The following is a 13329-nucleotide window of genomic DNA, read 5'->3' on the forward strand; positions in this document are numbered from 1 at the left end:
AGTAAGTGCCCTAGGTATTTATTTCAAAACTTTAAATGTATTTATAAATTCTTATAAATTCAAATGCATGTTTCTCTACACTAAATTTTAGAAGTTTCAGTTATCTGGAATGTGAAAGGTTATTTTGTTTGTTTTTAGGGAAAATGGAGCTGATAGTATCCTGGATCTTGGATTATTAGACTCCTCAGAAAAGGTACAGGTAAGAGATATTTTGTACATGTGCTAATAATAAGCACTTGGAACTCTAATTTAGCACAGCCTGAATTAAGCTTGAATTTAGAGATGTCATGAATTTCTTAGGGCTTATTCCTTAAGGAAGAATTGAGTGCCAAAGATGCAGAGAAAATGAGACATGTGGAGGAGAGCAGTAAAGAAGGCTTTTTTAGCACATGATGTATTTCATTCTTGAGCTACCTGAGAACTTCACTGCCACTCAAGGTGGAGCAAACCCAGTATAATCTTATCTCTTCCATTGACTACAACTAAAAACTGAACAAAATGCGAAAAGGAACTGCCTGAGGATTCTAAAAAGTAGACAATAGCATACAGATTATAGAGGAAAGTCAAAACTTGAAAAACAGCTGGTATGGTATTGTTTCAGGCACGAGAGTAAGCTGATCCCCTTTTACTCCCACCATAGTTGGAAGATAGAAAAGGCTCTGAGAACTAAACTGTGGTATGAAACCATTGTCCAAGTCCCAGACTATTACAGATGGTGCTGGGCAGACCCAAACAGTATGATAGAAGGCTGTGAAAATTTGTTACTGGAATCATTGCACATAGATGTGACATTTCAGTCTGAATCTAACCAGGTCGATTGCCTCCTAAAACCGCAAAATATCACCATTCTCCCCTATCATTTTAACAAGACCCAGAGTTTCACAACATAATATTTAAAAGGCCCGGGAGGCATTCCAAAATACAAAGAGCCAGGAAAGACCAACCAGTTTTCCTGGGAAAAGACCCAGTAGATACCAACTTCAAGATGAACTACTTGTGTTGGAATTAAAAGAGTATCTAAAAGAAAAAAATTCGCCAGATAGGTCAATAGCAGAATGAAGATGATGGGAAAGTGTCAACTTTTGTAGATAGAAATTATCTACTCTGAAGAACAGAGAGAAGATTCTGAACAAAAGAACAATTTTTTGGATCTGTGGGACCATATCAAAAGATCAAACATCCAAGTCATTAGAGTATCCAGAAGAAGAGATATTCCTGTAGCAACAGGAAAATATGTGAAGAAATAGTAACTGAAAACTTACCAAATGTGGTACACGACATAGATTTATAGATTCAAGGTACTCAGTGAACCCTAAATAGGATAAAGTGAAAGAAAACTATATATTATCATCGAACTGCTGTAAAACCAAGCAAAGAATAGTGCCTTATGTATAGAGAAACTGATTTGAAAGACCATGGATTTCTCATCAGAACTGGTATAGGCCAGAAGACAGTGGTTCATCATCCTCAAGAGTGCTTTAAGAATTGTCGATCCAGGGGCACCTGGGTAGCTCAGTCGGTTAAACATCTGACTTCAGCTCAGGTCACGATCTCACACTTGTGGGTTCAAGCCCCATGTCAGGGTCTGTGCTGACAGCTCAGAGCCTGGAACCTGCTTCAGATTCTGTGTCTCCCTCTCCCTCTGCCCCTCCCTTGCTCTCTCTCTCAAAAATAAAACAAACATTAAAAAAAAAGAGAGTTGTCAATCCAGGGGCACCTGGGTGGCTCAGTCAGTTAAGCATCAAACTCTTGGTTTTGGCTCAGGTCATGATCTCATGGTTCATGAGATCAAGCCCCACATTAGGCTCTGTGTTGACAGTGCAGAGCCTGCTTGGGATTCCTTCTCTCTCCCTCTCCCTCCTCCTCCCCTGCTTACAGTCTGTCTCTCAAGAAGTTAATCCAGAATTCTATATCCAGCACAAATATCTTTGAGGAATTAAGGGGAAAGAAGCTACCATTTTCATTAGTGATTTTTTTTTAAATGGACAGAGAAGGATTTAACAGGCCTGAGCTTCCTGTACCACAGTTCTGAAAGGATGAATTTAAAAGTTTATTTACAGGGGCGCCTGGGTGGGTCAGTAGGGCATCCAACTGGATTTCAATTCGGGTCATGATCTCAGAGTTCAGTTTGTGAGATCGAGCCCCTCGTGGGCTATGCACTGATAGCATGGAGCCTGCTTGGGATTCTCTCTCCCTCTCTCTGGGCCCCTCCCCCATGTGCATGCACTCTCTCTCAAAATAAACTTTAAAAAGAGTTTATTTACATTTAAATGTTGCTTTACCTGCCTGACTTCACTTTCAATGACTTTAGAAATGACTTTAGTCATTTCAATGACTAGTTTATATGTTTTGTTTTAAAAATCAGTTTGGGGACTTAATCTCTGATATTCTATTATTAGGAAAACCGAAAGCGTCATGGTTCTAGTCGAAGTGTTGTAGATATGGATTTAGACGATACAGATGATGGTGACGATAATGCCCCTTTGTTTTACCAACCTGGAAAAAGAGGATTTTATACTCCACGGCCTGGCAAAAACACAGAAGCAAGATTGAATTGTTTCAGAAACATTGGCAGGTAAAATAATCCTAATCTTACATTTGAATTTTTATAAAATTTCAGTTCAAGAGTTTTCTAAAACAGTTTTTAAAATGTGTATATGCTCTATTTCATACTGATTAGAAATGAGGCTGTAGAAAATTTCTCAAAATACTGTATATATATTATGTATGTATGTGTGGGGTTATATATGTTCTAGAATTATTTTCAAATTTAAATATATTTCCCTGTTTTTATTTTTAGGATTCTTGGACTATGTCTGTTACAGAATGAACTATGTCCTATTACATTGAATAGACATGTAATTAAAGTGTTGCTTGGTAGGAAAGTAAGTGATTTTAATGAACCTAACTGCTTTTACAATTGCAAAATTTTCCTTTTATAGCCATTATAAGTCATTTTCAAACCTTTAATGACATGGGAAAAAAAATCTCAATACATGGAGGAGATAGCATAGCAGAGTGGGTGACACAGGTGGGTTTGACAGTGTCTGACAGACCTGGATCTTGTTGCAGACAAATCCCCTGACACCTATCGCAGATTTTCCCATTTAGAAAATGGTAAAACTATATAGTGCCTGGTAAGTGCTCAATAGATTTTAACGATTATTATTTGTTCAAACAGGTGGTAGTGGAAGTAGTAGTAGTATTTTATTGAAAAGAGCATTGTTGGCTTCAAAAATCTGTGTAAGATGTACAGGAGGGAGGGGGACAAAAGAATGTAAGAAAATCCAGCATAGCATGCTTGATCTTTATCTCTGGGTGATAGAATTAGCTTAATTTCCTTATATGCTTCGATAGTTTGCCTGCCTGCACATTCTTTTTATACTGGGAGGAGGGGAAAAAACCACATCCTTTAAAATTAATGCATAATACCAACTATGCAGCTTTTGGTTTAAAATGTAACTGCCAGTGTTTTAAAGGTATTATAAAGAAATTACTTGACACAAAACAATGAAATATTTTAGTCTTTTCCAGCAATGTATATCGCACATCTGATACAAATTAACACTGTTAAAGCTGTAGTCGATTTTTTTTAATCACATTCACTGATGAATAGTTTTCTATTAATACAGCATATCATATGTATGTGGGTGTATATACATGTGTGTGTGTATATATATATATATACATATATATATGTATGTGTGTATATATATATATATTTTAACTCTGACCCTGTTGAATTCTTAAAATATTCCAGCTAAATGTTCTTGTCCAAAGAGGAACTAGGTTTAAAGCTCAGCAACAGCTCAGAAATGTTGATATGTGGATTCTTTAACGAGGTTTATGGAAAAGATCATGGAATCAAATAGACTCCAGTATAACCCAATGATATGACTGTCAACAAGTTATTGAATTCCTTTGAGCATCAGATTCATCATCTAGAATTAATAATCTATTTTATTATAATCAAGACTAAATAGGATATATATTAAGGACCAGCTGCTTAGCATAATCATTGTTTAATAATTAATGCAGGATTTTTGCAAATTATTTTGTAACTTAAACTCCTCCATTACTGGCTTTTTTTTTTTTTTTTTCCAAAATATATGTTACATTTTTTATACCTTGAAAATTAAATATGTTATCAGAGCCAAAGATTAAAATTTTATCTTTTTAAATCAGTTTTAATATACTTAGTGGAATATTATTCTTTATACCTTCAAATTAGATAAAATTGTAGTGAAGATGTTTTATAATTGAGTTCCATATGATTACTTCCTTAGGTCAATTGGCATGATTTTGCTTTTTTTGACCCTGTGATGTATGAGAGTTTACGGCAACTTATCCTCGCTTCTCAGAGTTCAGATGCTGATGCTGTTTTCTCTGCAATGGATTTGGCATTTGCAATTGACTTGTGTAAAGAAGAGGGTGGAGGACAGGTAAAGCAAATATGTAACTTTCTGATTCTGGCAAGAGAATTTGGTTAGTCTGTTGTGCTTATTTTATACAGAAACAGTTTGGATGGGGACATAGAGCGAGAGACACACACACAAACATGCAGAGAAAAGACACACTGGACTGACAGGCATAGAGAGAAGGATGGAGGGTTAATGAGACAGACTGAAAGGTAGTTTTTAGTGCTTATTTAGGCCTAAATTCTTGCATCCCTTAGATATTGGTCAGCAATTTGTGTTTAGATTTTAGAATTTTAGGGAATTATTTTATGAACTGTAGACTTACTACTGCTTTGACCAAATTGCTTTTAAATGGCAGTGCTAAATTATTACAGGTTGAACTTATTCCTAATGGTGTAAATATACCAGTCACTCCTCAGAATGTGTATGAATATGTGCGGAAATATGCAGAACACAGAATGTTGGTAGTTGCAGAACAGCCATTACATGTGAGTATTTTCTCAAAAGTGTTATTTGATCTGATGAGGCTATTTGTGTCTTCACGTGGTAAACTATTTCAGAGTGTATTCAGCTTGCCTATAAAAGGTTAAAATTTTTAAACCAAATTAATTTATGTACAGTGTAAGTTACACCTGAATCCAGACCAAGCATTCACCTTCTGTTGGGTAAAACTACTTGGATAAACTATATGATCATCAAAGTCAATTTGGTGAGTAAAAGTTCAGAAAGGATTCTTGTGGAACTGAAATGACTACTGTTTTGGGGTCCTACCACCACCCATACTTGAAGGCGACTGACTAGAAGGACTCCAAGGCAATAGTACTGATAGTTATGGTTTATTGTAGCAAAAGGACTCCCGGCAAGGGAAAAAAGTACATCAAACCAAATCTGGAGGAATCTAGGTGCAGGCTTCCAAAGTTCTCTCTCTGGGGCCATGGGTTGTCACAAAGAATATACTACTTTCCTCCAACAGTGAATTAGAAACACATGGACAGTGTTTGTGTTTAGAGAAGCCTGCTTAAGAGTCACAGCTCAGGTTTTATATTAGAGGCCAGTCCTGTAAGCATTTTCTGCCTATGCAGCCAGCCCTGATTACTGAAATTTAGACTGTTAGAGGCATGTGTTCATCATAAGTCACATTGTCTGCACAAATAGTCTAGGTAAGCTGGCACAGCAGGGTTCATTGCTCCAGGCATTCAGAACAGCCGTATCAGTAATGTAGGGGGAACATTCCAAAAACCAAGTTTCCAGATGCCAGCCAAGGACCATCCCCCTCCAGGAGAGCCTTCTAAAGAGCAACATCAGGCCTGCTGTATTTGTCAAGTGTTCTGATCTCTGTGCTGGGAATAATTGTGCAGGCTCTGAAGTCCTGTCAGGATTCAAATCATGGCTGCAACACTCTTTAGCTGCTATATGACACTAGCAAACTAAGTATTTTGTGCCTTGGTTCCCTCTTCTGCAAAATGAGGATAGAATTAAATGCATTAATACATGTAAGGTGCCTAAGAACAGTTCATGGCACATTGTAATTTCTCAGTGAGCCTCTAGATTTTGAGTTTGTGTTCTTTTGTCGTACTTTTCATAGCATGTGACAGGATAGCATGTTCGACAAATTGAAGCTATTCTTGCTTCATGAGTAGCCTATTTTATTAATGTGTAAATTATTTCAGTTAAATCCTGGTGTATAACAATATGGTTTCACTTTTGAACCTATTGCCTGCCTATTCGTGATGCCTTTTTTCCCCCCTCTGCCTCTCTTTTGAATCTGTCAATTTAAAAATACTTAATTTTATTTCTTTCTCTCTGGTTTAAATGAGAACTAGTATTCTTAGGCTGCTAAAGTTAGATATTGGGCTTTAACAACAAAAAATGCTACATGGAAAATAAAGTACTCAGAGTAATAAAAAGGTAATTTTTAAAATATTCTGTAGGCAATGAGGAAAGGTCTACTGGATGTGCTTCCCAAAAATTCATTAGAAGATTTAACAGCAGAAGATTTTAGACTTTTGGTAAATGGCTGTGGTGAAGTTAATGTGCAGATGTTGATCAGTTTCACCTCTTTCAATGATGAATCAGGTAGGAGATTTTGTGAATGTTTATTTAAGGAATACACTTGATAAATTTACAGGGTTTAGAAATGCTGTATAACTCCGGTGTTCAAGGCTTTTTGTGTACATTTTTAAGATATTATTGAACTATGATGGCTTAGCATTAGGTTATTCTTAAATCTTTGGTTAACATTTCTAGGTTTTTAAAGAGTATATGGTTTAGATTGAATACAAGTAAAACTTCATTGTGGTGAGCAGCTATGTAAATGGATTTTGTATACTAAGAAAATATAATCCATGTGACAGTTCTATTGGCCTTTCCCAATTCCTCCTAATCTCTTAGACTCTCTAATTAAAGAATTTGACTGCATGGTGTTTGCTCTGTAGAAGTGGACCCAGAGCTCACTTACAAAGACATAATAACATACAAACACATGGAAAATCCAGAAAGAATAACAAGAGGTAGTGATATTCCTCCTAGAATAACATTTACCTTCAGCGCCTGATTTTCTGTAACACTTCGTTTTCAAGTGGCCTAGGAATAGAATTTGAGCTGTGACTATACCATAAAGACACTGGAAGCCATGAAATTCCTTATGGAAGGATTACACCTATAGTCCAAAATTATTGCCTACGTGAAGGCACTGATTTTTCCCCCTTTTTCATATTTTGCAAACAGCTTCAGCTAAATTATAGCAAGTTAAATTTTGTTTTTTCTTCATGCTTGACAACGTATAGATTCATTGTAAAATAGTTTCTGTACTACTTTTTAGTATAGTTTTCAATACTGGTGAGATGAGAATTTGTCTCATTTACAAACCAAAAACCTAAGAGGGAAAAATAAATACCTAAGGACCCTCCATATATGATCCTCAGATTAGCAGCATCGGTGTCATCTAGAAGTGTTTTAGAAATGCAGAATTTCAGTTCTTTTCCTCCCTTCTCCCAGACCTAGTAGATGCGAATCTGTATTTTAAAAAGATCCCCAAGTAATTTGTAAATTCATTAAAATTTGTGAAGCACTGGTGCAAGTTCAACAGATAGGATTAAAGTATTGATGATCAGTTTTGAGGCTGATGATCCATTTTTCTTGGTCATCTTAAGTCAGGATTGAGTAATGAACTATAGAAGTTTTACATTGTACAAATGGTCCTAATTTCCTATATTAGGAATTAAACCCCTGATCCTAAATAACAGTTCTGTATCTATTTTTTATAAGAAGCAGTGTTTTAAAGTAATAATTGGTACAGTATATTGGATTTATATTTTTCATAGGAGAAAATGCTGAGAAGCTCTTGCAGTTCAAGCGTTGGTTCTGGTCAATAGTAGAGAAAATGAGCATGACAGAACGACAAGATCTTGTAAGTTAAAATTTTTACAAAATTAGCAAAACAAAATATGAAATGTTAAAATACTGTGTATGATAACCTTTTAAGTTTGTAATGGTTGGTCATTTTAATTTTGGTTAAGGAAAATTATAGAAGGTCAGAAATATAAGGCAGTTTTGGTTTTCTTAGTCCCAGAAGAAAATACCAGTTGATTGTTGAGACAAATGTTTCTTTTTCCCTATAGTGCTTACATATGCTGGCTGCTCCTTTTATATATCCTTAATCCTTTTGACCAGTGGCAAGCCTTTGCAAAATTTCTAAATAGTATCTTGATTGCTATCTGTATAGTGTACTAAGAATAGAGTAGCTTATGATATGTATTAAGTCTGTGATTTTAATGTTACTACTTATTTTTAGAATCATAAATTAGATAATATAAACTTTGATCATAGTGAAAGCCTACCAAGTCAGTGGAATCGTAGTCTTCACTAGACTTTATTTGAGAAATTTGTGGGATGTTCCTTACCTAGAAAATTCCAGAGATCCTTTCTGCCATATTCCTCATGGTTCTTTGCGGCGTCTTCCCTATCAAACCAGCCTTAGTTCTTAGTAATTAACAACCATACTTCTTGTGGAATATATTTTTAAAAATCCAGTTTCTAGATATATTCTCCAATTTTATCTGAAAGAGGGGAAATGGTTAGTGTGTGGGAAAGCACAAAACTTGACAGTTTCCCATTTATCTCCAGCTCAGTAGTAACTTATTTTTTGGAGTGGGGGAGTCTGCATTTAGCATCCTTGATTTTTTTTTTTTTTTCATTAAATTTTTTTAAACATTCATTTTTGAGACACAGCATGAGCGGGGGAGGGGCAGAGAGAGAAGGAAACACAGAATATGAAGCAGGCTCCGGGCTCTGAGCTGTCAGCACAAAGCCTGACATGGGGCTTGAACCCACGAAGCATGAGATCGTGCCCTGAGCCAAAGTCTGATGCTAATTAACTTAACGACTAAGCCTCCCAGGTGCCCAGCACTACTTAATTTTTAAATGGACCCAGGAGTCTTCCAGTATTTCTGCACTATAGTGAAACAAGTTGTTCAGTAGTCCTTTTAGCTAGTTCTGTTCTTGGTTTAGCCACTCTGGTAATTTCTACTTCGGTTGTTCCCTAGGTGGATTCCATATAATTCAACTTTCCCAATCTTGTGGACCCTAAAGTCTCTACCAGTGTGCATGGTTTCAGGACCACCTGTACTCAGTTTTTTGATTCAGTTACCTTGTTTCTTTAAGAGCCCATTATTGGTTCAGTAAGACCTATCAAAAACAGAGATAAAAATGATTGGCTATCTGGTATAAATTCTAAGGTTCTGATGGACTTTTTTTTTTTTAAACTATTCCCTAGTACTAACTTTGTTTTTAAACCTAATGTATCCTTAGTCCAGTCAGTCAAGTTAAATTTCACTGTAGTTTCTGCCTTCCACTGGAAGAAAATTTGCTAACTATTCAGTCTTTAAAATCTTTGTAAAGGGCCTCAGGATTTCCTATTAACAGCTTTAATTTGAGGGTCACTCCTATTTACAGGGCTTAAGCATTATATCAAGGGGTTTCCCCCCTCCTCTTTTGAGAAGGATGCTTCACAATTGTTGGTTTTATCCTGATGTGCTGAGGAGAAAAACTAAAGGACATAAGAATATAACAGACCATTCAGAGCAAACTCTTCTTCCTTGGGTTACTAGTCTTGCAAATTATAGGGTTTTTGGGTTAATGGGTAAGACCACATAGTGTATCCTCCTCTTAGAGAGTCACAGTTCACTAGTAAAAGTTCTGAAAAGTCCTGTAGTATTTCTTTTCTTCCAGCTTCTTGACTCTCCAGCAATGGTAGTTATCTACCCTACCTAGCCATATACAACCTTGGAGAAACATTTTACATTAACTTTGTTTTTTTTACCTGTAAAATGAGTAGATTAGACCAGCTTTGTCTCTAGAGCATCTTCCAGTCCTTAAAGTTCTTTGCGGGGGGTATCTAGATGACTCAGTTAAGCATCCAACTTCAGCTCAGGTCATGATCTCATGGCTCATGAATTCGAGCCCACATTGGGCTCTGTACTGACAGCTCAGAGCCTGAAGCGTTCTTTGGACTCTTGTGTCTCCTTCTCTCTCTCTTCCCCTTCCCTGCTCGTGTGCGCACTCTCTCTCTCTCAAAAATACACACACACACATATACATATATATGTAAAGTTCTTTGAAGATTTTATAGACCTGACATTTAGAGTTTCTTTTTCTGCCCCTTCTAGAGAATTAGATAAGATTTCTCATAAAACCATTCTTCAGGAAAGCAAATCATTATGGGGGTTAAGGGCACCAATCTACTGCACAGTTGAAAATCTGAGTATAACTTCTGACTCCCCCCAAAATTTTACTAAAGTTTTTATATTAGTAAACAGTGCATTACACATATTTTGTACATTATTGTATTTTTTTTAAGTTTTTATTTAATTTGGAGAGGGAGAGGGAGAACAAGTGGGAGAGGGGCAGAGAGGAAGAGACAATCCCAAGCAGGCTCCGTACTCTCACAGAGCCCAATGCAGGGCTTGATCTCACAAACTGTGAGATCATGACCTAAGACAAAATCAAGAGTTGGACACTTACTGAGCCACCCAGGCGCCCCATATAACTGTATTATTAAGAAAATCATAAGGAAAATATATAGTATCATACTATATTTATAAAAAAGTTTGCCTGTGGGCTCCTGGCTGGTTCAGGTTGCTGGAACATGTCATTCTTGTGAGTTCGAGCCCTATGTTGTATGTAGAGATTACTTAAAAAAAACCTTTTCTATGTGGAATTTAAGAAACTTAACAGAGGATCATAGAGGAAGGGAAGGAAAAATAGAGAGGCAAACTATAAGAGACATTTTTTTTTTTTCCAACAATTTTTGAGAAAGAGCACACGCAGGGGAAGGGCAGAGAGAGGGAGACATAGAATCTGAAGCAGTCTCCAGGCTCTGAGCTGTTAATGCAGAGCCTGATGTGGGGCTTGAACCCATAAACTGAGTCTTTGAACTCTTTAGAGATTTTGTGCCCTATTTCCACTAAACGATACTTTGTGGAATTTAACCACCAGAAAGGCCCACAGAGAAACTGAGGCCCTGAAATATAGTCACTTTTCTACATACCTGACACTTTTTTCTCTTTTGACCCTGAACCTTTCTTGAGAGGGGCAGAGAGAGAGGGAGACACAGACTCTGAAACAGGCTTCAGGCTCTGAGCGGTCAGCACAGAGCCCTATGCAGGGCTTGAACACACAAGCTGTGACATCATGACCTGAGCTGAAGTCAGACGCTTAACCGACTGAGCCACCCAGGCACCCCAGTGCAAGAAATAAATTTAAAACCCCATTCAAAATCCTATCCCTCTGTAGGTTTTACCTGAAGAATGGGGTTCTGTGTAGATGTTGGCAGAGTTAATGTTATTATATTAAAAGCCAAAATTGTAATTATTATACTCCTGTTTAGGTTTACTTTTGGACATCAAGCCCATCATTACCAGCCAGTGAAGAAGGATTTCAGCCTATGCCCTCAATTACAATAAGACCACCAGATGACCAACATCTTCCTACTGCAAACACTTGTATTTCTCGACTTTACGTCCCACTCTATTCCTCTAAACAGATTCTCAAACAGAAGTTGCTACTCGCCATTAAGACCAAGAATTTTGGTTTTGTGTAGAGTATAAAAAGTGTGTATTGCTGTGTAATATTACTAGGTAATTTTGTAGATTTTTTTCCATTTGTCTATAAAAGTTTATGGAAGTTAATGCTGTCACACCCTGGTGGTACCTTAAAGAGATTAAATGCAAACATTCCTTGCTGAGTTTGTAGCTTAAAGGCCTGAGGAGCACTAGCAACATTTGACTATAATGGTTTGCTAGTCAACAACTTCTGGGTCTAACCCCAGCCAAAGATGACAGCAGAACAACATAATTTACACTGTGATTTATCTTTTTGCTGAGGGGAAAAATGTAAAATGTTCTGAAAATTCACTGCTGCCTTTGTGGAAAGTGTTTCAGCAAAGGTTCTTGTATAGAGGGAATAGGGAATTTCAAAATAAAAAATTAAGTATGTTCTGTGTTTTCATTTTAACTTTTTTTATGGTGTTTAATTTGTGGTTGGCTGCAATTGTGTATCATGTATGTGGAACTTGTAAAAAGTTCTGGACATTCAAATCTTAGAGATGAAATCACTTTTACCTATGAAAACCACTTTTATTGCGGTTTATTTTAGCTGCATTGAGCTCTAGGATATTAAATGATATCACTAATATTTTGCATGTAATTTGTTCATTTGAGTAAGGGCACTTTTTTTGTACATATGATGGGGCCAATGCACAATACTTTATCACAATCAACTTTTTTTTCTTTGTATCCCTATTTCAATGAGCAGTCAGTCAGGAGGTTACTGCACTTCAGTTCTAACTAGACATTTGTACTAAGGTATTTCAGTTATGTAAACTCAGCCTGGGCACTTTCTGATAACTGTAAAATGTTTTATAAGATCATGATTATTGAAGATACATTTTGGAAAATTTTAAATGTTCGTGAGCAGCTTAACTACTTTTGTATCTAGCCTTTTTTAAGTATCTTGTTACATTTACTTTTTTAAATAAAGAAATTACAGAAGAAATGTCAAGTAATATTGAAGAAACAATAGTTTTTATTTATGTAGTTGTACATTTTTAAACTAAGGGTAATACACCAACATGGTTGTGTGCATAAAATTTTTTGATTTAAAGAACTGAAAGTTTATATACACATGGACTATAAGAAAGAGAAGTAAATTAGTCCACATTTTACAGTTAGCAGAGAATCCTGAATGGCACTGGCCAGGCCACCTTTTCTTTTTACAAATGAGGGACGTGAAGTGTGACCCTTACTTGGCATAGGAAGTTAACTCACTCACTTATACTTAGTAACTAAGTGACAGGTTCTTTTTTTGATGACCCATTAATTATGTAGCCTAGTACCAATCTCTAAATTCTTATGGTTTTAGTAGCTTTACTCAATGGCATAAAGAACACTGTTTTCTTCACTAAGTCTTCAAAGGTGACTTAAAACTAGTCACTTTACATATTGAAAATGAGAGAAATTCTCTGAAATCTCTACCTTTCAATTCCTTTAGAGGACTCCTAGCCTTTGGGATGTTTTTCATGTTCAAAGGCACTATGCATTTATTATATAACTTCCTGCAGAAGACTGAACCATGTGATATTCTCAGCCCTGCTGACACAAATATTAAAAACTAAAATGATAGTAGTGAAACTCATTGTATTACTTAAAAGTTACACAACATGCTGTATTAGATTTGTGTAAATTAACCAAAGGTTATTTTACAAAGTGAGACATTGGTTTTTATGTCTAAATGCTATTTCTGAATAAATGAAATAGTAATTAGATTAAGAGCTAATTATCATCAGTGTGTCTGAAAGAGATAAAATTTATTTATCATCTTAACTTCTGTATGCACATGATGGGATAAAATATTA

The 13329-nt window shown here is 36.1% G+C and overlaps 1 protein-coding gene across 8 annotated transcripts in view; it reads left to right on the plus strand.

Moving 5' to 3' along the window:
* Positions 1-11911, plus strand: part of UBR5 (ubiquitin protein ligase E3 component n-recognin 5) — a 138432-nt gene extending 126521 nt beyond the window's left edge. For 6 of the 8 annotated variants that reach the window (XM_086695593.1, XM_086695594.1, XM_086695597.1 and 3 more), the window contains exons 52-59: positions 139-199; positions 2400-2575; positions 2801-2885; positions 4287-4442; positions 4793-4906; positions 6350-6494; positions 7742-7827; positions 11305-11911. In XM_086695593.1, the coding sequence (XP_086551719.1) occupies positions 139-199; positions 2400-2575; positions 2801-2885; positions 4287-4442; positions 4793-4906; positions 6350-6494; positions 7742-7827; positions 11305-11517 (1036 nt within the window). In that variant the 3' untranslated portion in view covers positions 11518-11911. Of the gene's footprint in view, positions 1-138; positions 200-2399; positions 2576-2800; positions 2886-4286; positions 4443-4792; positions 4907-6349; positions 6495-7741; positions 7828-11304 lie in introns of those variants that run through there. The other 2 variants (XM_086695595.1, XR_015246813.1) reach the window with 2 other exon arrangements.
* Positions 11912-13329: the final 1418 nt, after the last annotated feature.

Source organism: Puma concolor, chromosome F2 (assembly GCF_028749965.1).
Source record: "Puma concolor isolate L17-30 chromosome F2, mPumCon1.1.hap2, whole genome shotgun sequence".
NCBI lineage: Eukaryota > Metazoa > Chordata > Mammalia > Carnivora > Felidae > Puma > Puma concolor.